Genomic DNA, 25615 nt, shown 5'->3' on the forward strand with positions numbered 1-25615 from the left:
TGTTATGTCTCTTTGGAGCCTGTGACCATAAAACTATGCCTATCTTTACTTTAAGGTTGACACCCAACCAGACCAGAAATAATCCTCTCACCCCATCTTGCCTTGGCCTCCCAAGGGGTTAGGATTATAGGTGTGCACCACTGTACCCGGCCCAGAATTCTCTCTTAATGATCACACATTCTATAAAAAGATGAACATGGATTCTTTCTATTCTTTCTCCAAGTTTCCCAATGATTCAAATGTAGAACAATGTTTACCCTTCTGACTTTCTCCAACTTAAGAAATGATATTAGCATCAAGTATAAGATGCTCCTTGTTCCTCAGGAATCTTCAACAGACATCCAGGGTAGTTAAATCTCCTGTCACAATTCTGTCTTGCTCTGTGCCAGTGAGAGCGCTGTATCAAAACATCATCAGTCTTAACTCTGGCGGAGCCAGCTGCTACAACCCCGACACAGACAGTCCATTCAATTCTCCTATTATTTTGTCTTCACCCAAACACAAGTTAGAGGTTTACTCATCTGGGTTCGTACAAATTAGACTGACAAAAAGCAGATTAGCAACAACAAAAACAACAACAATCTAGAATTCTGGTGACACCTGCTGCTGTGCATGTATGCACACCTACACACACACACATACACACAGAGAATTCGCTAATGAGGAACAAAGGGGTGGTTAGAATCAGGGGCTGATATAGAGATCTTAACAAAAAATCCATAAATTTGTAGAGTACAGGCAAGACAAAAAGCAAAAGGGTGTTGGGCTTCCAAAGGCAGCCAACCATGGAAATAAGAATATGGGGCGAGTAAGAAGATAAGAGAGAAAGATCAGGGCCAGTTTTAGCAAGGTCTGTTATGTACTTTGCTCTGGTGCTGTTTCCGGGTGTTCAGAGGCTGGAGTTGGGCAGAACTCATTGACCCAGCCTCATTCAGAAGGAGAGGGCTGAGAATTTACCCCCATGTCTGCTTTTCCATAATTGCCTTCAGCTCAGAAAATCCTTATGCTACAGTTGAATATTGCAGGGTGGTGTAGTCCGAACCCCGCCAAGGGCAGCATGGAGGAGGGCAACAGGCAGGACAGTCACCAACAGCTAGCTAGTCTTTATGTCATGGAAAAAAGGAAATACACCACATTTTAAATAATATTTGCCATCAAATGAATGAATGGATCATGGAGATCCTACAATGTATGTTGTTTTGCAAGTTTTCTATAATAGGAAGTATATTTTTTAATCAGAAGAAAAGTCATTTTTGTTATGGGTTTTTAAATGCACAACATGGCTTGTCGAGTCGGATCACTGTGATGTGCCAGCGTGGTAGGCATGGGAAATATGAAGGTGAAGGAGACGGGGCTAGTCCCCACCCTTGGGGAGGTCACTTCCTCATGGTGATCACCCCTCCTGTGTTCAAGGTTTCTGTGCCAAGACCTTTGGAATCCTACCAGTTTCTGCAACCAGAGTCATTTGGTTACCTAACTCTGAGCCTAATAACCACTGTAGTTCATCCTGTGTGTTTTAGTTATTGGCTACATGCATTTCATTATACTTGCATTGTTTAAATAAACACATACTATTTCATCCCCCTCAAAGAAAGAGTGTGAGTTTTGGGGAGTTTTTGTTTGTTTTGTTTTGTTTCATTTGGTACTGGGGATCCAACCGGGCCTCATACATACTAGGCAAGCAACCCTACCACTCAACTACACCCCCAGCTCTGACTGTAAATTTGTTTAAAGAGGAAAACCATTCTTGCCCTGTGTGGGGATGCACACCTGTAATCCCGACAGCTTGGGAGGCTGAGGTAGGAGGACTGCAAGTCAAAAGCCAGCCTCAGCAATTTAGTGAGGCCCTAAGCAACTCAGTGAGACCCTGTATCTAAATAAAATATAAAATAGGGTTAGAGATGTGGCTCAGTGGTTGAGTGCCCCTGAGTTCAATCCCTGGTACCATAAATAAGTAAGTAAATAAATAAATAGAAAAGTCATTTTTTTATCAATGTTTTATTTGTTCTAATTGGCCATTCATGTTGGTAGAATACATTTTGACACATTGTACACAATGGAGCACAACTTCTCATTCGTCTGGAGAAAAGACATTCTTACTATTTCTTTAATACCTCCTAAGTTGACCAGGCTGGTGCATATTGTGTTCAATAAATATTACTTTGCTGGTGAAAATTCACTTTGAGTCATCAACAATCTTTCCCATAACTACCATCTGTTCATCTCTCATGGGTCTGCCTAATATTTTTTTTTTTTTTTTTTTTTTTTTTTGTGGTGCTGGGGATCGAACCCAGGGCCTTGTGCTTGCAAGGCAAGCACTCTACCAACAGAGCTATCTCCCCAGCCCTGGAGCTATCTCCCCAGCCCCTGCCTAATATTTAAATGACCAGTTCTTCCCCTACTTTGATGAAAATAGCCTTAGTTCCCCTTTCATCACTCACACTTCCTTCATCTTCACATTTCAGTCAGCTATGCTCGTGGTTTCGTGATCAACAAGGATGACCATAAACATCTATTTCAGTTAAGAATGTGGACAGAGGGGCTGGAGACGTGGCTCAGTGGTAGAGCAGTTGCCTAGCATGTCTGAGGCACTGGGTTTGATTCTCAGCACCACATAGAAATAAATAAAATGAAGTCCATGGACAACTAAAAAAAATTTTTTTTTAAATAATCTGGATAAGAGTAAAATCATATTTAACTGTTTCTTATTTCATATACACAGGGAGTTCTATCCCTAAAATAGTAACATGTTGTCCCTAAATGAGTTTGTGTGGTTTTTACTATGGCTGAGGTTAGATTAGTTTTTAAAACTTTTCCAGTGGGTCCATTTGAATACAATTTTTGAATCTCACAGGAGAGGTAACATAATATTATAAAGCCAAAAAAACTAGGATTTGGATCTCGATTTCAGTGACGGGGACCCCCAACAGATTCTTTTCCTCTCTGAGTCTCAGTCACCTCAATTGGAATATAGGAATACTAACACCAACCCCTTGCTAGTGTTAAGATCAAGTATGTGAACAGCACCTGTGGCATTCTAGGTGTGGTCAGTAAGAATGTATTAAACTGATGAAACCATAAGAGAATAAAGTATCAGGAAAGCACCCACCTAGTTGTTCCTACAGGGCAACCAAAGTGTCTGGTAAAGGATGCAGAATTCCTTTCAGAGTCAAATGACATAAGCAAAGGTTGGTGCTCCTTGGGTGAAAAGACTGGAGGCGGGGTTTAATAAGGAAGTGGCTCTCTTCCCTAAGCTTCCCTTCAGTCTTTGGTCCTAAACCTGAAGAGGCTTCAGCCTGGAGCTTTAAGTCACAAAAGTCTTTCTAAATGAGAAGGCAAGAAGACCTGTGGACAGTTTCCTCTTAAGCTTCGTGGAGAGAGACTCAAGTATAGAAACAGTCACACTGCCACCTGCCCTGCCGCACGAGCCGCTGACAGCTTCCAGACCAGGTAACAGCAGGCGGCAGCAGTATGCTGCTCAGCTTCCTCAGGAGCACAAGTGGGAGCTTCAGTCCTGGTTTGCCAGAGAAGGTAGAACTCAGGGAGCGATTGACCGGGTTTATTACAAAGTTCTTATGTCTGTCTCAGAATGCAAAAAGACACTGAAAATCTAGTTAATGGGGTTTCCAGGAAAAAGAGAAAGGTCATGAAGGTTTCTCTTTCGTTTCTCTTTTGCTTCAGAGGGTTTTGAATAGATAGTTCAGTTAAAAATATACAACCAGTTGAGTGCTTTTTAACATTATGCAGTCCTCTCTCATTGTGTTTATGACAAGGTACATGATGACCGAGAGTTGGTCAGTGGCCGGGTCCTCTGCCTGGCTGGTGACACTAACCCTTCCCCTGGAGCAAAGATGGATTTGAGCCCAGAGACTTGAGCACCTTGGGGGAACCTGGGTACTCATTGTAGTCCCGGTAGTCTCCCTATGAACTTCCTTGAATACAAGGCCCAGGCGAAAGGGGAGGTTCATCTTCTGACCCTGGAGAAAGATCCCTCCTCCCTGAGTTCCCTGCCCACCCCTTTTCTACACAGAGCTTTAGTCCTTCTGTGTGATGAACATGACCTGAGACTTTGTTTAGTTTCTTTCTATTTAGCTTGGGTTTCTAAAGTTAAGGTATTGAGTTTAGCTTCTAAGGCAGGAAGTTAAGGCATTTACCTTATTCCTCATTTCACCTTCAGGATTAAAGAACATGTCATACTTTGAGACGGCAAACAAGGCAGGAAGGAATGATGGCCTGGAAAGTTCTGGAGTGAGGGAAAGGGAAAAGGGCAGCTAGATTCCACAGAGCAGAAGGACCCAGGGTGCTGAAGATGGGTCTCAAGGCAGCTGAACAGATGCAGCTTAAGATCTGGGCTAGGAACCTCCCATGGGGAAGGGCATGAATACCCCAAGTTGCACTCAAGCCTCTGCTGCAGGTCCAGGGCAAATTGAAGTCAGTTCTTTTGCTGGACCTGCCCTGAGAGGGTCTCCATGCCTCCCACATCTGGGAAGGCAGAGGTGAAGAGAACCAAGGTGAAGAGAACCCAACTCCAGCATATTTGGGGCACTAGGTCATCGGGGCCTCTGTTGTCCTCTGTGTGCTCATCCATTACCCGCCATGGGAAGGGAAGTGAAATCCAACCTCCACAGAGGTAGAAACATCCCAAAGTGTGTCTGGCAAGCCCCACAGCTTAGGGGTTCCCTTCAGGTAGGCTTTCTCAGGGGACACTTGGTGCAAGCCATACAGTCTGTGCTCCCCAAGGTCATGCTGGGGAGATGGGAAAACACTCAGTTTGGCCCATTAACAGGTTGGAGGGAAGAGTTCTCAGAAAGGAAAAAAAGAGGTCAACAAAAAAGCTCCATAGCCTTGACTTTTAGAGTGCAGGTTTTAGAACCAGGCACAATGGCACACACCTGTAATCAGGAGGCTGAGGTCAGAGAATAACAAGTTCAAAGTCAGTCTCAGCAATTTAGCAAGGCCCTAGGCAACTTAGAGAAACCCTGTCTCGAAGTTGAAAATAAAGGGCTAGAGATGTGCTCACTGGTTAAGGTCCCTGGGTTCAATCCCCAGTACAAAAAAAAAAAAAAAAAAAAAAAAAAAAAAAAAAAGTGGGTTTGTTACTGATAAGGAGAAAGTATGTAAAGAGTATATAAATGTAAGGTGTTAGGAATAGGGTTGGGTCTCTGAGTCACTGAGTTAGCATAAGCCTCACGGGCCTTTGTGCGGGAAGTGAAATCTCCCTTCCAGGTTCTGAACCAGTGCTCAGGGCTCCTTTATAGTTTGTTGCCTTAAATCCAGAAGTTGGACCTCTATAAAGTCAAATGTCCCTGGGCATCTCTGAGAGCAGGTGGGATCAAACGTGTTATAAACTGACTTGCTCACCGCTGCTTTAAAGTAAGACTAGCTATCACTCAGCAGGAGCGCTCTCCTGCACTCGTTCAGTACACTTACAGTGTCTTCATTAGTACTTTTAGGTCTGCATTGTTCTCTTCACCCACACACATTCCAAGCTCTGGTCACAGCGTCCCGTCCCTCCTCTCTCTTCCGCGTCCACGTCCTGAGCAAGCATTGCCTTCCGTTCTTCTCTCACCCTTGGCTTTGCCAGTTGGTTGGGACAAGTCTCCCGTTCTTTTCTAGCCCATAAAATACCAAAGTCTCTTGTTTTACGAAGTGAAAGGACCACAAGCACCATCTTGTCCTCAGTGGCTCCCGCCAATATATATTTTTTTCTTCTTGTACTCAGGATTGAACCCAGGGCTGCTCTGCCGCTTAGTTACATCCCCAGTCCTTTTCATTTTTTTATTTTGAGAAAGAATCTTGCTAAATTGCCCTGACTGGGCTTGAACTTGTGATCCTCCTGCTTCAGTCTCCCAAATAGCTGGGATTACAGGTGTGCACTTCTATGCCCTGCAGTCCACATGCTTCTGATGCTGCTCCTGAATCAGCATTTACCAAATTTATTTCTCAAAGAAGCCAGATCCTTCCTCTCTCTAACAACACACTCAAGAAAAGGGCTCACCCTTCCTATTCAAGGACATAGCTCCTACAGGACCAAGCATACCTCCTGCTGGACTGGAGCTGCCCAATTTAAAAAAGGAAGTCTCATATAAAAACCTCATAAATGCTGTTTTGGGAAATCCTAGCTCTGGTCTCTTGCCTGGGCTTAGCCTCCTGCATACCGAACCAGCTGCTTGTCTGTGTGACCACAAAACCCACTGCAGTTTCACTTTTCTTTAGCTCGTTCTCTTGCTTGTCTTCAGTTCCTCAGTCTCAACCCTTGGTCCACTTTATTCACAACTCAGATCTCAGGATTTCTCAACACATCTTTCATTCACAGGGTTGCCAGATTTAACAAATCAAAATACAAGGCCCCCAGTTAAGTCTGGATTTCAAGTAAATAACAAATTTTTATTTTTTAGTTTAATTTAGTATTTTATTTGGGACATATGTATACTAAAATTTACTTGTCATTTATAAAGTTTATTTGTTCAAATTCAAGTTGGACCAGATGTCCTGTGTTTCATCTGGTGGTCCTATAATCATTCATTCATTCATTCATCAAATATTTACTGAGCACCTGCCATGTATCTGGTGCTGTTCTAGGTTCTGGGAAAGTCAAAGTATCTTCATATTTTGCAGTATATATGTCTTTATCATATATGCATATGTAGTATATATGCTTACAGATGTATATACTTTTTCAGATAAATACTTTTTGAAAAACAGTGTTACCACATTTAACAAGATTATTGATATTTCCTCAGCACCATCTAAAACACACATATTCAGACCTCCCCTATTGTCTCAAAAACATCGACATCATTGAATGGTAAATAGGTTTGAATTCGAATCCAAAGAAGGACCATTCATTGCATGTGAAATATGTTTAAGTCTATAACAGTTCCCCTCTTCACTTCTGTGTGTTCATATCTGTGCACATGTGCTATTTGCTGAAGAAATCAGTTCATTCATCTTATAGAATTTACCATAACCTAAATTTGTACCATTGCTTCCTCATGCCATTAGTTTATTTCTCTATCCCTCTGCATTTCCTGCAAACTTTTCTTATATTTAAAGGCTTGAGTTGTTCAGATCTATTTTTTTTTTCATCCTGTAACGGTGGGCACAAAATTGTTTTTCTTACCTTCAGCAATGAGAAGATTGGTCATTGGTTCAGGTGCTGTAGATCTGATTCAGACTTTGCCCTGTATTTTTAAGAGGTCATTTGGCTGCTGATGGAGTCTAGGTTGGAGGAAGGACAAGAGGGGAAAAAGGATCTTGCAGTGTTCCAGGGCAGAGACAACAGTGGCCTGGAACAGGGAAGCAGGACTGAGTGTGTGTAGGAACACAAAATGTGTGACAGAGTCAGAATAGACAGGACCAGGCTGTGGGCTTGATGAGGGGGTTCAGCTGATCTGTGAGATGCCTGTGCCAGGAGCAGAGAGGTAGAAAAGCAGGAAGGAGCATGTTTTGGGATGTTGAAGTGACAGAGCCAATGGCCAACTAATATAAGTGTGAAAGTGGGAGTGTTCAAGGGAAGAAAGATTGTCAAGTGCTGCAATAGGTCAGAATGTGAAAGAAACAGAAGAGGAGGAGGAAGGTGACTGTGACCCCCCATCGTGCCACATTCCTCAAGTATTTGCTTACACTCACCTGAGGCAGGTTTGTAGGGCTTGGGAGAAGTTGTGTAAATATGTCTGGATGTGTAGTAGGTGTGTTGGTTTCTGCAACTCTGCCTACTGCTGCATTGGGAAAACCATTTCTGCCTCTGCATCTTCACTTGATGTTTTGGCAAAGCCCCCTGCAGCTCACTTCCACAGAACTCACCTAGCCAGGTGCCATCGCTTTCTCAGGGCCTGGTGAAGGAGCTGTTCCTTAGATGAACAGCTCCTAAATCAGCCAGCAAAAGCATCTTCTAAAAAAAAAAGTAGGGAAAACCACAATGGAAACAGGAAGCACCCACCAAGCCTGCAGGGAAGATATCCAGTCTCTACTTCTCCTTCAAATAGCAGAACAAGAGAACATTCTCTGTATGGAAACCAAGTACAAGGAGATTGACTTGCCCAGGGACATAGCAAGTTAGAAGCAGTGGGGTGACCCTGACCGTGGTTCCTACAGACACCTATCCAATTTGCCTATACCACATCACACCACCTCAAACCTGGTCTGCAGTTACTGTCCTGTTCCTTTACAGGTTGGTCCTGATATGACAGGGTACAGTGGAAAGAAAAGGAGAGGCATGCCAGTTCATCCCATCAATATCACTACAGCTTATTTATCATCATACCAGTTTGTATGCCAAAAGATCAGTAGACCGAGTAAGAGAAGGGAACACAAGTATAAGCCATCCCAAGGACAGAGGCAGATGGCCTGGTATAACATTTCCACAGTCACGTGCCACATCAGGACATGTCAGTCCACATGGACCTCAGATACAAGGGTGGTCCTAAAAGATTCTATTGCCAAGTAATGTCATAGCCCTCTTAGTTTGTATAAATACATATTGTGTTCACACAATGATGAAATGACCTAACGATGTGTTTCTCAAAACACATTCCTGTCATTATTGATGCATGCATGACTGTAGTAGAATAAAATAACAGCTACCACTTTTGAGCAAGATTCTGCACCAAGACTTCTCAAGCATTATTATCCTGTATCCTCACAGTATCCCTGCAGGATGACTACTATGATTTGCAATTTACCTACAGACAGCTCAGGTTCAGGGAGGTGAAGTAATCTACCCTAGGTCACAAAGGTATCATTGGCATGACCAGAATTTGAACTCAAGACTGTTTGACTGAAAACCTGAGCTGTTTTCCAATATACCTACTGGCTATGAATTTTAATCCAGTGAGAAATAGACAGACCTGGGCTTTCTGACATCTAAGACAAAAAGGGAAATGTAGTCCTTAACCTGTAACAGAAGAAAGCAAAGAGGATTATTTGCAAGAATAAATGTTTTCGAAATAAAGGTATTGTGTCCACCTACAACTAATAAATACATATTTTTTCAATAAATATTTTTCAAGCAGGAAACTAGAAATGGAGTTACTTTATGAAAGCTTAAGCAGGGAAAAATTGAACAAAATCAATTCGCTATCTCTATTTAATTATTTGGATGGAAATCAAGATGAAACACTTCCATTCCTGTCATTTTAGAGTTTGTTCCCATCTTTCTAAGGTACGCCTGTGAACAAGTCACTCTCCCAGCAGAACAGCGAAAAGCTCTCCACTGCCTCCATCAGTGCTTTTCAAATTTGTAATAATAATAATAATAATAATAATAATAATAAGAGGCTTTTATGAGATGAAATCTTACATGGAATACTAAATAGAACAAGAATAGCAGCAAACCTAGACAAACTAAAGCAGAAGGTACAGGACAAAGGGAGAGAGGAAGAGTCAGTGGGCCCAGACATTCTCTGTCCCTGAGTTGGCTTTCCCCTTTGCTCACCCATGCTCTCCCAAGAAGACCTTTCCCCACTTCCTCAGCCCTATGGCTGATTTTGAAAGGTACTGACTGACAAAAGAAAACAAAGCTGTTCTGCTGGTGTTCAAAGGCCTCCATAAGCCAGCCCTGATTTATCTTCCCTCCAGTATGCCCAAGCATTGCCTACATATGCCTGCCACCCTCACACCATCTTCAAACACATCCTCAAGGCACCCAGTCTAATGCCTGGCCATGCAGTTCTTAGCCCACCTGTCTAAACCTTCTATTTTTCAAAAAAAAGCCCACTCACCCCTCTGTTTGAAGCTGACCTGCCCCTGCCAGATGTGCCTGGCTACCCACATCTCCATTACAGCTCTTAGCTCATTCTCTTCCTTTGGAATTATCAATGGTCATGTCCCTCTTCCCATCACAGTAAGACTGGCTATTCCATCTCTGGTTTATCCCTGGCTGCCCAGCAAGATAGAACAGGTGCACAGCAAGTGTATATTGAGTTTTCACCCATCTCTCTTAACCTACAAAGAATTAACGTCCCCACACATAAAAGGACATATGATCTTTGTCGTTTCAGTCCATCATGTGCAGCACCAGCACCTGTGACCTGGAAGACATCCCCCTGGACGATGACGACCCAAACAGCTTAGAATTCAAAATCCTGGCATTCTACACCAAACACCATGTCCTCAAGAATGCCCCGGCTCTCTTCTCACCCAAGCTGCCAAGAACAAGAAGTTTGTCCCAGAAGGGACTGGGGAGTTGGTCAGCTGAGTCATGGACACAGGTGCCATGGCCTTGCAGAAATTCCCCATCCAGTGAGAAGCCCATAAACCTTGGCAAGAAAAAGTCTTCTTGGAAAACTCTCTTTGGAGTAACGGAGAAGGAGGACAGTCCGCAGAGTTCACCTAAGAACTGTGGTCAGGGCCTGGTGGCAGTGGCATCTCAGGGTGGTATCCATGGTCAGCAGTGGTCCCGGTCCCTTTCCAATGTGGAACAGCACCTGGAGAATGGAGGTAGGCTTCGGGAACTTTTTCTCTCTCACACCCAAATCTTTCCCCTCTGTGTATGCACAACAGCTCACCTCTTCCGTCTGGGAGAGACAGGCCTTGGGGCACTCCTGCCTCAGCTCTCCAGCTAGTTAGTATTCAATAATAATTGCCCCACTCTGCTCAAGACTGCACAGAAAGGAAGAAGATAGCAGTGAAGAGTGATGGGACTGGTTTCCTGGCTCCACTGTCAGTAAATAAGCTTGCTGCTCAAATGCCTAATCCCCTGTGCCCGACAGCCACATCAGGGGCCAAGGCTGCCTCCCTTCCCAAGTTAGCTGACCTCTTGGGCCCTGCACAGTGTTTCCATCTGCAAAGATGCCCACACTTTAACAGCAAGCCCCCTCCTACAAGGTTTGATTGGCCTGGGTAACTTGTTTAAAATGAGTCAACAGGTGGCAGTAATGTCTCAATTTTAAAATGTGATTGTGCTGATTTTCTTGGAGAATCAGCCCACAGGTGAACAGCTTGAGAAAACTCACTGGGATCAGGGAAATGTCCACTTCCTGTTAGACTGGTAGACAGCTAGACTAAGGAAGATCAGGGTTGGGACTGCATGGGGAACCCTTTTGCACAGGTACTATGAGGGCTGTGCCAAGGGAAAGGCAGAACTAGAGGTCATCCTGGGCCTTTGTTTAACCTTCACAGCGGGGCATCTGCGCTCTGCACTCTGTGCAGCTGAGGGTGGCAACAGCAACTCTAGAGTGAAGGAGACAGTTCCCAGGTATCCTCCCCTCCTCCCACAATCCCCCACCCTCACACCCCACATCATACTCCTGGGAGGTTACGGGGGAGGGGGCTGTCTCTGAACTCTGCAGCCAACAGAAAGGCCTTCAGGTCAGGAGACAGGAGGTCTTTACAGATTTTCATCCTCAGATTTTTCCTGGGATAAATGACATTCTGTGTTTTGATATTTACAGAAGTATCACATGACCTTGTTTAATTTTCTGAAGTTTCAAGAGCAGCTTCTTTATTTTTGAAGGGAGAGTAGGTTAAGAAAGCTAACTCTTATGAGAGACTGAGAATAAAATATTAAATTTAAAAAGCAGAGGGTTTATGAGCTGAATAATATCTATGGCTAATATATACATAATATCTAAGGAAGCTTTGCTTTAAACACTTATGTACAGCTTATCTTCCCTTCTCCCCTCTCTCCTCCCTTTTTTGTTTATTTAATAATGTGGTTTTTATGTTAATTGTGTTGGTTTTACTGGGTGTGACCCAAGGGAGCCTCACATTCTGTTTCTCTGTTGCCACACATCAGGCAGAGCTTAGTTTCACTGGGTTCTTTTTACTAAAGGGTACAATGTAACCTTGTACTGCCTCCAGTATTCAGATGCCAGGCTTAAGGTGGCAACAGTGAGGTAGGTCCCAAGACCAAAGTGTTCTCCTTAGAGTCCTCAAGATGTAGAGAAATGGAAGTTAACACATACCTTAGCCCACCAGCCCAGGTTCTTTTACTTGTGAATCTTGTTTCTCTACAGCTCTGATTTCTTACATGAGGATTGTTACAGTTAAGATTAGGTTCAGCAAGATAGATTGGAAAACCCAAATAGCTGGCTTAGATAACAGAGGTTTACTTTTCTTTCCCATAAAAGAAGACCAAAGCATGGAGGCCCAGGTCTGATAGGCTGCTACAGGAAGTCATTAGGGATTCCTAGGAATTCTGCCACGCCTCAGCTAGTGGCTTCCAAAGTAGCTACTCAGACTCCAACCAGTCTATCTACATTTTAAGCAAGAAGAAAAAGAAAACAAGGCAAGGTCCCAGGGTGCCTTTTTGCTAGATAATTCCCTTTTAGAGAGCCTTCTTGAAACTTCTCCTAACTTCTCCTTACATCTCATTTGTCACCCCCTGCTGCAAGGAAGGCTGGGATATATTTGTTTCAGTTGGGTCCCACAGCTACCTTTCACATTTTTTAGGGAATTGTTACTAAGGAAGGAGAATATGGATAGTAAGTGGGAAATAGCAAACTCTCCCATATAGAAATCACACCTAAATTCCCTGTCCTTTCTCTTTAAAGCAAATGTCTCAGATCAAAGACTGAGTAGCACCTTCCCAATTCTGCTTTCTGCTCTTCTTGTCCCCCCAGTATCTCCAAAATAGACTCCTAAGGATACTCAGCCTTTCTGTCCTCTCCCCACCCCCATCCAATATTCCTTACCTATCAGATAGGACCATATCTAGAATCTTTCCTTCAATCATTTTTTTTAAAGTGAAGTTACTCCAGATGGGAATGTTAACTGGAGCTAGTCCTTCTGAGAATGTTTTCATCTAGCTTGTCCTGCACATGTTTCCTATGCATCCCCCATTCATTTTAACAGATCCATAGAAATCAGTACACTGGCTACAGGTTAGTCTGATTGTGTACTTCTGTGCCTGCCGGTGAAATAAGATTACCCTGGTTGTTCTGGAAAGTGAGGAGAGACAGCCTTTGAGGCTCTTCATCAACCTGGCCATCTCAGCATGAAGAAGGGCACAGGGTGACTTCTGGTGGGAGAACCATGCACTGATACCCCTAGACAGACCATAGGAGGTTATAAGAGAGAGTACATGTACGAGTTCCTGTCTCACCTCCTGATAAGACTGCACGCTTGGCTTGGGAAACCAGCTTCTTGCTATTTCCTTGTCAGGGGCTATGGTAGCCAGTGTTGAACAGGCAGTTAGTTTGGGTGCAATAAGGTGATTTTAAAATGGGAAGTACATTTGGTTTGGTTGTTAATATGAGAAGGAAAAGCATTGACCCTTTTTCCCTTGACTTTTCCTCTCTCTAGTTCACTCCTTAACAGTTTTTGAACCCTATGGTCTAAGCATGAAAAATATGACTTTTTAAAGTCAGATGTCCACCTAAGGAAAGCTTGATGGGTAGAGTATTATCTCTATGACACTTTGGTGAGTGGCCAGTGAATGCAAAGGAGGGCACCAAAGCTCTCATGCCAGGGGAGAATTTCAGAGACAGAAGATAGAAAATTGCCTTGGCAGTTCCACCTGTTTCTCTTGTGACATATTCCTCCTGGGACCTATGCCTTGTCTCTTATCTATCATGATTTACAAAGCCTGGGATTTCCCCTGGGTATACCAAACCTTCTTGCCCAAACTATCTCAAGTCTTGTGAATGAGTCGGTGTTCTTTTTCAAATAAGACATGAAACAACTCAGCTGCTCCATATGGAATCCAAGACAGAGCCTGTGCAAGCTTCTACCAGTTAAGAACTTGGTGACAAATCAATAAGGAAGATTACCCAACAACTTAGCCATGTACCTGCCCACCACATTCCATCTTATCCCCAAACAGGTGCCAAGTCCACTTGTCTTTGGCAGGCTACAACATTCAGGAGGGTCAATGCTATGTAAACCTTCCTGTTCCCAAATGCTTTATTCTATACCTCTGCCTGCAAATGCACAACCCTTTCTAGGGTTATAAATTCTTAAAGGATGGTTTGCACTCTGCACATCCTTGTTTACCTATAAGCATTAATTGAATGCTTTCCAGTGGACATGGAGGAAAGACATGTGACTTAATGAGCAAGTGGAATTAAGTGTTTATTTAATAATGAATTTAGGTGATGAATATGACCTAACATCTGGAATATTTCTCTTTCCTCAGTAACGAACACCCAAATGTTTGTCAGACTATTAAATGCCCTCCTTTGCCCATAGGTATATAGGGCATCCAAAATCAAAACAAAATGAAGAATAAAAAGAAAATCTTAATGAATATTTCATGAAAGCACTCCCTTTTGTGTTTCTTCCTTTGCAAGGTGAAAGGAGACCATAATTTGAATGACATCAAAATTAGAGAAAATAGGCAATTGTTACAAGGTGATAATCACTCTTCTGATACTCCTCCTGCATCCCAGCTTCTACCAGGCAACTGCAGAGTCCCTTCTGAAGAAACACACACACACACACACATACACACACTCTCTCCTGGGCAATTTCTTCTCATTCTGGGCTGGCCTCTCTATTCCAGGAAACTGCATACAAATGAGCCAGATGAAGTTCTGGGAAAGGCCACTCAGTCCATTTTCTCTTATTTCAGCTGTGGACCCCAAAGTTGCTTCCATTGCCAACCGAGTGGCTGAAATTGTTTACCTCCTGGCCACCACCAGAAAAGACCCGCCTCCGTGGAGGAGGCTTGGAGTTCCTGGAGCTACAGGGGTCCTGCCCAAAAAGAACACTTAAAAGTTACAGAAGCAAGTTCTAAGAAAGGTAAACCTTCCTTCCATGTGTTTGTGTTGGGCTGGGTGTGCCAGGCAGAGGTGTACAGGTATTCATGTGTTTGTTTGGCTCAGCACTCTGAAACTTGTGAGTCTCAGCAGACCTGCCAGCAACATGCTGCAGGCACTGAGTTCTAGCTTGAGATTACTGCCCAAGGCATGGGACTATACCACCAGGTTGAACCAACATGCAGAGTTCACTGCTAAGTCGAAAGAAAAGTCTCCTACAGTGGGAGAGGAGGAACCACAAAGCAGCATTCAACCTTGTCCTGGGGGGTGGGGGATGCAGTATTAGATTTGATCATATTACCAATGGCTCTGGACCAGTTTGCACTGGACAGAGTTGGAACATCAACCCAGAGATTTAAATATTGCTTTGGGCTCCTATGGAAAAGCAGGGAGCTGTCAGATTACTATGTCTGGTGAAGAACATGAGGCAAAACTGAGAAGTATTGACCAGACTAGTCAGTTGTCACCAAAACCATAGCAACAGCTATAGCTAGGGCTATAGGTCCCATGAGGCTTATGGAAACTTGGGCTCTAAGGGGAGAATTAAGGAGAGAAGGACCAAGTGCCACAGCAAGAAAAGCTGGTTCCTGCCTTTCCTCATTAAATAGGTTTGTCTCCTGTGACTTTGTCCCCACTATCTCCAGTGGAGGATGTGAAGCAGAGGTGGCTCCTGGGTTTGCAGCACTCTAAGGTCAAGGCAGAAGTTCTCCCTACAACTGCTGACACACAGCAGTGGCTTTGTCCACCTTCTGCTCTACTGCAGAGGACACACACTGCCACTGAGGCTTTGAGTGAGGAGTTGGAGGAGAGGAGGAGCCCTCTGAGTCTGCTCAAAAGAAAATGCCAATACTTATTGCTATCTCAGTGTGCCTGGGGCATGGGAAGTGATCTCCTAAACCAAGCTGAAGCTGAGATGCTCTTCCTCCATAGGGAAATCCAGCGTGCTCTCAGAGCAGCTTCCCTAGAGGAAGGCAGCAGCAAAGAAAACTGCCCAGACTGTGCAGTCTGTTCTTGCTCTCAAGAAAGCTGAGCCCAGGCATCCTGCTTCCCTCTCCCCTTCACTAGACTGGCTACACCAATCCCTGACCTCCCTACTCCGTTCCCTTTATCTGGGACAAATGTGCATTCCATGACCTCCAAGATTGGGTCATAACAATACTGTTCTCTCAGTAACTGGCCTTTCTCTGTTTGAATTCTGTTCTATACCAGTGACCATTTTCTTTTGTTTTTTGTTTTGTTTTGTTTTTTTTCTTCTTCTTCTGTACTGCAGGTCAAACCCAGGACCTCACACATGTAAAGCAAGTGCTCTACCACTAAGCTACATCCCCCATTTTATTTTTTTTATAGTGAAACAGGACCTTACTAAATTGCTGAGCTGGCCTCAAACTTGTGACCCTTCTGCCTCAGTCTCCTGAGTCTCTGGGATTACAGGCATGTGCCACCATGCCACGCCTACAATGACTTTTGTCATCGTGTTTGTTAGCAAGTTGTGAGACAAGAAAAATCTTGTCTCTTGTGTAGTGTACATGGTTCCAACATGTACACTACACAAAATGGTAGCCATTTTTCAGTTCTACCTGCCATTAGAGACTTGGGGATGTTATTAATTCCATTTATTTTTATTAATTCATTATTTTTACCCACCTTGTTGTAAAGACATGGCACATAAGTATACATTTCAGTCAGTTAAAATCAATCAAATTAAAAGAGAATAGAAGAGAAAACAAAATAGGAAAATAAGTATGGTTTTAGGAATTAGTTTAATCCCAAAATATAGGACAGAAGATTATATTCTCCCTTAGATCGGGTTATAAATATGACTCTTTTCTGGTAGATGATTCAAAGGTGAAACTATGATCAAATATGGAATCTATGGTGTCCATAAGGAAAAGCACCATTGCTGATGAAAAGGCATAGACCAGAAAGATGGCTGGAGGTGTAGCTAGGTGGCAGAGTGCTTGCCTAGTTTGCATGAGGAACTGGGTTTCATCTCCAGCACCAAAAATACATAAAATAATAAATCAAAATAAAAACCAAAGGGAAATTTCTTCTAATATCTTCATAGGATCATGAATAGGGAAACTGATGTCTTCAACAGCATTCTTACAGTGGGGGGGGGCATGGCTGAGCAAGGAAAGAAAGGACTATAGAAGAGTCTCAAATGGTTTGTGGCTGATCAGAAGAGGCAAGGTAAGATTTATTAGCTAATAATTAGAAAGCACTCCTCTTCCTTGATTCCTAACCAAGCTAAAAGCATCACTGGGAAAAGTTAAGATTATTTTGTGCTTTTCTTAAAAGAAATAACTGGAATTTTCCCCTCAGCAGATGGAGAAGACCAATAATACCCAAAATTGTTGAGCTGCTGAAATTTTCAGGGGGATCAATTGGACAGAGAGGTATGAAGTGCCTTGAATTAATGAGATTTCTTTTTCTCCCATGTACTAGTGCACAAGAAGGGAACTGTATTCCAGGTTGTAACCTTATTCCTTTTCAAAGTTCTGGTTTCCACTTAGTCCTAAATTTTATTTCCCTTGGAGTCCACATTCATGCTGGCTGCATCTCAAAAATGAATCACTTTGGAAACATAAGTAAACTTCTGGAGCCTCCTTGGAATTTTTGGAAACTAGAAAAGTAACTGTGTATTGCAAGAAAAAACACCAGTAAATTAAAATTTGCTGAATAGGATTATTAATCTCACTCCCCATGTAACTGATCCTTGGTGCTGTTTAGACTCTCCCGTTTGCCTGCAGCCTGGGTATCTGTGTCCTACAGGGACTCAAAGGCTGGAGACTTCTGAAATCTTCCGTACAGTTGCTGAACTATTCACATCTGCTTATAGTCCCTCTTAGCCATTTGGCCAGGGAAGCAGGATACTACTTGGAGAACTTGTAGACTTTCTTCCATTTCCAACTTGAGAACCATCTTTCTAATCAAGGAACCTAAGAGAGCTGCCTTCAGAGAAAGGAGATGATAAACAAACACCCAATGTAATCAGAGGGCTTCTCTTAAGAACTCCATCTCTCCTGTATCCATTTTCCCCAGGCTATTGCATCATCTCTGGGGGCTGTCAATCAGGATCTGGTCTGTGGATGTTGGCCTTTGTTTTTCCAGAATCCATGGGGAGGAAGTCAGGCCCAGGGCAGTTTCTGCAGTAGGGGGAGACAGCAGGAACTAGTGGGTCACCTTACTCAGTCACAGCATGCTAACAGCTCCTCTCACATTAGCTTTATCAGAAGTGTGCCCGAGGATGGTAACCAGGAAGGTGAAAGGCCTGGGAGAAGGTACAGAATGAAAAACAGGGGGTACTGGAAGTTGCAGAATGAAAACCAGATGTATTTGGCTAAAGACAAGAGAATGGAGTATGTGAGCTCTGGGGCCACAAGTAGAGGGTGTGGAGAGGTGCAGAGGCAGCAGGGACTGAAACATGATACAGGTTTGAGGACAACCTGAGTTTCTCCAGAGCCAGCATTGTGGGTCCAAAATTTATGGGGGAATTGATTTCTTCCCATTGTAAGAATGAACATTTTGGTACTGAGGGCCACCCCTCAGGGTCAAGGACTGCCTGTGATAGATTGATCTTGTCACTAGAAGTGCAGTAGGTGCCAAAAACCAGTCAGCCATTCAGACCTGAACTAGGAAGGATCTTTTACCCCAAAGGTTCTTTACAACCCTGAAATTCTGATGCAGCCACCACCTCCTCCTGGATTCTGAAGGCAGAGACTTGCAGTAGCCAAGCTGGGGTCCAGGAGGGCTGGTGAGAAGGTGACCCTTTTGGTTAGAAAGGAAGAGTCTTTCCTTCCTTTCCATCCCACAAATTCTCATGCTCAAAAACCTTGCTTTGCCTGATGCTTTATAATTTTTGGTGGTATTCTACATTATTTATTTAGAAACTTTGGTTCTTATTTCCTTGGCAAGTTTAACCAGTAGAAGACTGGTGGGAACATAAGGTAGGTGTGACCTTGTTTTATGTGGAGGTGAGTTCCCACTGGATGGTGGGAAACTGACACTGAGGAGGGGTGCCCAGCCCTGGCAGCAGAGTGTCTGCAAAAGATCACCTGAGAGGCCAGAGCCAGGTGTGACTGAGAGGTGAAGAAGTAGAGGAGGCACTCTGCTGATGTTTTCTTTCTGGAATCTGATTTTTTTTGATTTTTTTTTTTTTTTTTTTACTGTTTTGGCAGAGTTCACACTTAACAGCTGCTGGCTAAGGTTTTGAGCCTTGCTTCTTTGATTGGGCCACTAAAGAAAAGTTCTTTCTTTGTGTAGAAAGGTGGTCATTCCTCCTCAGATTTATAACTCAAACAGGACCCTGTGTCTCTGAAGTTAGGAGGGGAGCTTGGCTCAGGTAAAGGACACTGTCTACCAAAATCTTCATATAGCATCTGACTCATCCTTCAATATCCCTGTTAATATTTGCTGAAACCTACTTACTGTGCCATTCCTCAAGGACAGAACTAGAGGATTTTCAAATGAGCATTTAGTCTCTGCTCACTGAGAAATCTGTTTTCACTTGGCATCATCATACTAATAGATATTGCAAAGATGGCTTAAATGAAGGATGAAGGTGACACATGGATGCCTTTATGGCACATGCCCCAATTTTTCAAAAGAAGCCGAGGCAGTGTAGACTTTTTTTTTTTTTTTTTTAAGGTATGGTAGTCCAAAGGAGGTAAAGCAGAGAGATACCAGGTTGCAGGAATGGTGGGAGATGAAACAGGTTGGGTAGAAAAATGGGAAAGGAATCAAATTTTTAAAAAATTATTTTTAATTGTAGATGGACACAATACTATTTTATTTATTTTTATGTGGTGCTGAGGATGGAACCCAGTGCTCACATGTGTGAGGCAAGCAGTGCTCCACCCCTGAGCCCCAGCCCCAGCCCTGGATTAGATTTTTTAAGTGAACATGTGTACTTCAGGGAGGCTTCCTGAAACCCCCAGCTCCCACAGAACCCTGAAAAATGATTGGCTTAGCATGGTGGCACATCTGTAATTCCAGCGACTTTCAAGGTTGAGACAGGAGGATCACAAGTTTGAGGTCAGACTCAGTAATTAACAAGAACTTCAGCAACTTATCAAGACCCTGTCTCAAAATAAAAAGTAAAAACAAATAAATAAAATGGGTTAGGAATGTAGCTCAGTGATGGAGTGCCTCTGAGGTCAATCCCCAGTACTGCTAAATTAATTAATAATTAATTAATTAATTTAAAAGGTCTGGGAGCATAGCTCAGTGGTAGAGCACTTGTCAGGCGTGTGTAAGGTCCTGGGTTCAATATCCAGTCCTTCTCTTTTGTTGTGTGTGTGTGTGTGTGTGTGTGAGAAAGAGAGAGAGACAGAGAAGACACACACACACACAAAGGAAAAAGATAATTTATTTCCAAAGCCCCTGCTCCACATCCAGCACTATGCTAAGTGTCTTATTGAGTTATATTACAGGTACTATCATCATCCTGATTTAGAGATACCAAAACTAAACTTGAGAGGTTAATTTCCCCAAAATTGCATCGCAAGGAAAAGGCAGGGCAGCGGTTTACAAGCCAAGTCAGTGACTTCCAAGCTTCAGATCCTGTCAATTATTTTACTTCTAATAAAGCACGTAGTGCTGTTTTACAGATAGTGAGCCCCCTGAGTGAGGGTCTGATTCTCAATTCTCCATTGTACCTGTCCACTGTAAATGCTCGGGAAATACTGTTAAATTTGAATGAATGGACTGTTTAATTTTAATCACTTCTTGTCTGGATGCAATGAATCCACAGAGCAGGTCCATGCCTTCATCTGGTTCTTCAGGACATTGTGTCATGACTAAGGCCAGACTTCAGAATCTTTTTGTTGGTTTCTTTCATGGCCCACATTGAAAGTTAAAGAGTAGCACTGTCCTACTTCAGTGAGTCAAGCTGTTTTAGTGAATGCTTCTCCTTTCCTACACAGTTGAAGAAAGACAAGGCTTTGCTGAGCAGCCTCCAGGATGTTCTGTCCTACTCTGTTTTCAAGACTATCACAGACCAGTTCTTAGGGAATGTGGATACCAGAGGAGAATCAGAAGTAAAGGCACAAGGCTTCAAGGCTGCCCTTGCAATAGACGCCATAGCCAAGCTCACAGCCATTGACAACCACCCAATGAACAGGGTGCTGGGCTTCGGAACCAAGTACCTGAAAGAGAACTTCTCACCCTGGGTCCAGCAGCATGGTGGATGGGTAAGTGCATTTCTACTTAAAAATGATTCTTCTCTGAACTCAGAAGGGATGAGATGGAAAGGTTTTGTTTTGTTTGTTTTGAAGTGAAGGGAACACATCTGTAAAGCAGTTCTCATGGGTTTAGGACACTTGAGTGGCAAGAGATATATGCCATTGATGGGAAAAATACTTTTAGTGATTATCTTCATCATCCATAAATATTTACTGAGTTATCTCAGGGTATGTGGGTGGGGGTGGGGGTGCCAAGAGACTGGTCAGATAAAGCAGGAAATGAGGAGATGTTGAGATATTAAATGTTTAGATAGATGTAATTTCTGTTTTCACAAATTCTGCAGGCAACGGAAGTCTGGCAGTGAGACAAGGGCAGGGAGACAGTGCCTCATGCTTCAAGATACAGACTGTGGGGCTAATTCTCATGCAGAGATTCAGGGTCACGGCATTTTGTCATTGCTGCTTTGACCCACCCACTTTGACAGGGACATTTGGATACAAACTAAAAGGCAAAAATTTAACTTTCATCTATTTTTAATTAGTCAATATTGATCAAAACAGACATCTTCCCCCCCCCATCCTCTATCTCCATTCCCTGAGATCTCCTTAACACCATGTTTAAATGGCTACCCATTGCTATACCCCAGAACCTTAGATCCCAGTAGGCCCAGGAGGACAGGACTTTGCTCCACATTATTATTAGTCCTCCTTCCACGAGAATGGTCCAGGGACCACAGGAAGCTTAAATTCACACTAGGCAAGGCCACAGTGACTCTGGGACCTCCAATCTGGCTTAGTCTCTTGAGTATTGAAAGAAAAGTGCAGTTGATCTTGCCTACAGGGCTAAAGTGCCCACCATGGTCTTCAGTGCTGCCCACTGGGCTCACCTAGTCTACTGTTCCTTTCTATCTTCCACGTTTGCACCAGGTATGATAACCCTTAAGTGGCTGATTTGAACAACTAAGACCCTTATGCATTCTAAATACAAGCTGCCTTAATCCATTCTGAAAGGAGTACAGATTCCTTGACAATATTTTGGTTTCTCCCTGATCTTCCCTCCCAGGATCCCTTCAAGTCCCTCCTCTACCCAAAGTTTTCCTGACCACACCAACTATGGCCTCATCAGTCCTCTGGCTGTAACACTTCATGGATGCACTACAATAATACACAATGATCAAATTTCCAACCATGTTTCAAGTGTTTAAATTGTTGTTGGTCCTATTACTATATTTCCCTGAAGAAATAATAAGTATCAATTGGGTTCACAATCCACCTCTCATAAGTCTATTTGAGTCACTATTGCAGCGAAAATGTTATAAAAGTTCTATTAAAAAAATTAGTGGGGTGGTAGCAGTGGCACAGGCCTGTAATCCCAGCTCCTTGGGAGTCTGAGGCAGGAAGATTGCAAATTGAAGGTCAGCCTGAGTAAGTTAGTGAACTCTGTCCCAAAAAGAAAAAAAGGAGTGGCATAGCTCAGTGGCACAGTACCCCAAAGTTCAATCCCCAGTACTACAAAACAAATAGTGGTTGAACATCAAAAGTACAAGCACAAAAACAAGAGAAAAATGATTTCATATTGTGCTCTAAAGCTTCTACTACCAGCAAATGAAAAGAACTGGGGGTATAGCTCAGTTGTAGAGCACTAGCCTAGCATGTGTGAGGCCTTGGGTTCCATTTCTAGAACCACAAAAACAGGAAACAAAACCCCACAGAATAGGGAAAAGAAATACTTGCAAATCATATTTTAGTAATGACATATTCATAAAATATAATGAACTCTTCCAATTCAACAATAAAAAAGTAATTCAACTTTTAAAATTTGGCAATCGATTTACATAGACATTTCTCCAAAGAAGATATAGAAGTGGTCAATAAGCACACAAAAGATGCCTGGCATCTTCATTTCAGCAGTAGTGAAATGCAAATCGAAACCATGATGAGCTCTAACACACCAGGATGAGGCTTAAATAAAAGCTGGTGAAGATGTGGAGAATGGAACCTTCATACATTGCTGACTGAGTTATAAAATGGTGCAACTCCTTTGGAAAACAATTTGACAGATTCTCAAAAAGTTAAATTTAGAGTTATGAGGGGCTTGGGGTGTGGCTCAGCAGCAGAGCACAGGCTGAGTGTGTTCAATGCTCTGAGTTCAATTCCAGCACCACAGGAGAAAACAAAAGCAAAAACACAAAGAGTTGCCAGTAGCACTCCTATAACCAAGAAAACTGAAACACATTTTCACATAAAATGTGTCTGCAATATGCACTGCAGAATTGATTATTCATAATAACCAAGAAGTAGCACAGGCAAAATGCCGATCAACTGATCCATGAAGAATGGGTAAACAAAATAAAACTACATGGTGCAATATGATTTTGCCATAAAAAGAAATAAAATATTGACATATTGATAAGTACTAATATTTATTTAAATATATATATATATATATGAACCTTAAAAACATCATGTTGGTAAAGAATCAGACCAAAAAGGCCATATGTTGTATGATTCAAATTTATAGGAAATATTCAGAACAGGCAAATTCATAAAGAAAAAAAGTAAGATTGTTGCCAGGGGCTGAGAATGAGGGAATGGGAATAACTGCTAATGGATATGAAGTTTCCCTTTAGAGTGGTGAGAATATTTTATAATCAGATATGATAGATACATAAATTTTGAATATAGTAAAAGAAACTGATTATATACTTTAGTAGGTAGATTTTATGGTATAATTTTATTTCAGTAAATATAAATGGTGGTTCTAATTCTAGTAATCAAAAAAGGAAAGCAAAGTGAATGCAAGCATTTTTTATTATTTTATTGGCTTCTGGTGTTAGAGAAAAAACAGATCTAGTTAGAGAGAATTAAATTCTTCAGTAGAAATGCTAAAGGGGATTGCCAAAGACTTTAGCGATTGATGGCACAAGCTCTCTATCCTCTATAGTTTTCAATCCAAAATTTATGACTTATCCAGGATATCCAGAAACCTGAATCTCAACTCCTGGCCAGAGTTAGGTTTAATTTGGAACATGTAAGTGGAAATTAGAAGAGGGAAGAAAAAGAATGTGTGAGAAAGGACTCATTTTTTCCAAATTGCCAGAAAAGGATTGAAAAAATAAAAGATGTTCATACAAGAATATTTATGAGCAGCTATGAGTTGATATGAGTGATAAGGGTGTGAAGGGGACGTGGACCTGTACTCTACCTCCATGGGACAGGAATCAGGGGACTTCCATTGGCCCCAAGTATCTTGGTGGCTCTTGGTGCAGAAGGAGAACTCTTCCTGTGCACAACCTACTAGAAGCTCAGGGCATCCCACATTTCCCAAGAGTGCCTCTAATCTTCCCAACTGAACTACAAATAAGTCCATGAGGGCAGAATGATGTGTTTTATGCCTCCTTTTATCTCCCATAGCTCCCATCACTTTGCTTACATCATAGATATTCAGCCAATACTTGTGAAATAGCGATAGAATCAACCAAATGAATGAATAGAAACTCCATCTCCAAAGCACGCTAATCAAGCTACTGTGAGATTTTTATTACTCTTGGTTTTTAATTCACTCCTGGGTGCTCTTTTTTCCTCTTTGTGGGACACTGTTCACATTGTTACCTTGCAGTTCACAACCTCACCTTTCTGCAGCACTTCAAAGGAAAGGTTTGTCACCTTCATAGTCATCAACCTTTTGGTACTTACTTTGTTGAATTTTAAATACAGCCTCAAAGCCTTCCCATCTTGGAGAAAAGATACAGCCTGTTAGTCCTGCATGTGTAACATAAGACCTTAGCTAATGTTTTTCTTGCAGGCATACCAAGGATGTTCCAAAGCCTCCCCAACCCTAACATAGTCTTCAAGCCTCAGGTCATGCCTGGGATAAGAGCAGAGTTAACAGGCATATGTTTTCACTTCAACAGTGAATCAAACTGGAATTTTAAGAATTTATTTCTCTTTTCCTCTTTTAGGAAAAAATACTTGGGATATCACATGAAGAAGTAGACTGAAATATCAAATTTGTCATCTGGAATAGTCATTGTCCAGTGGTGGTCCAGTGCACATCAGTCTCAGTGGAGACTACAGGAAAAATTAAACATACATCACAGATGGAGATTATTCCTGTGACTCAAAGAGGCATGGGAGAGGCCTTGCTCATCTCAAGCTCATGGGACACTGAAGCATGGTCTTGGGTTTTGACGTTAATGTTTTTCAGGTCCTTTACTGAGTGTGGGAGGAAGTCTATAAGATAAGTGGTCATTTTGCTTTCAAACACTGAGAACAGAAACCATCCTCCTGCATCTGTTAGCTCTTCGGAGGAGTATTATGGATGTCTGCTGACCTCAAAAGGGTGAAACGCTAATTGTCCACGTTTACTTTTTAGTTTCTAGTACTATTTATTTTCTAAACTACACTTGGAATGGCCTAACAAATGACATTTCAAGCCTACCTTTAGAAAGAAGCTGTTATCTGTGTTAGCAGACATAGCTGAAAAGAAATTCTTAAATTTACTGCATCCACTAGTTTGGGGAGATACAGCTGTAGATGCCTTTTTGAGGCCACTTTTCTCAAAATAATTTTTTGGCAGTTTGAAGATTTCAATTTAGAACAAACCACTATCCCCATGGCCCTCAACCTGCATCTCTCTGACACCTCTACTTCACAAAGCCTCTGGAACCTCCTTTATTATTCTTGGTGGTAGCATAATGATTAGTAGCTGGTAAAATAAATACACAGATAGAC

The 25615-nt window shown here is 42.4% G+C and overlaps 1 protein-coding gene across 1 annotated transcript; it reads left to right on the forward strand.

Annotated features, from left to right (window-relative positions):
• The first annotated feature begins 3279 nt into the window (after positions 1-3279).
• Bcl2l14 (BCL2 like 14) lies at positions 3280-25615 on the forward strand. The gene is given in 7 exon segments (XM_053743372.1): positions 3280-3450; positions 10002-10440; positions 14513-14565; positions 14567-14657; positions 17025-17095; positions 20624-20890; positions 24844-25615. Coding segments are annotated over 6 exon segments (954 nt in total). The 5' UTR covers positions 3280-3450; positions 10002-10007; the 3' UTR covers positions 24883-25615.

This window comes from Sciurus carolinensis, chromosome 4 (genome assembly GCF_902686445.1).
Source record: "Sciurus carolinensis chromosome 4, mSciCar1.2, whole genome shotgun sequence".
Classification (NCBI taxonomy): Eukaryota; Metazoa; Chordata; class Mammalia; order Rodentia; family Sciuridae; genus Sciurus; species Sciurus carolinensis.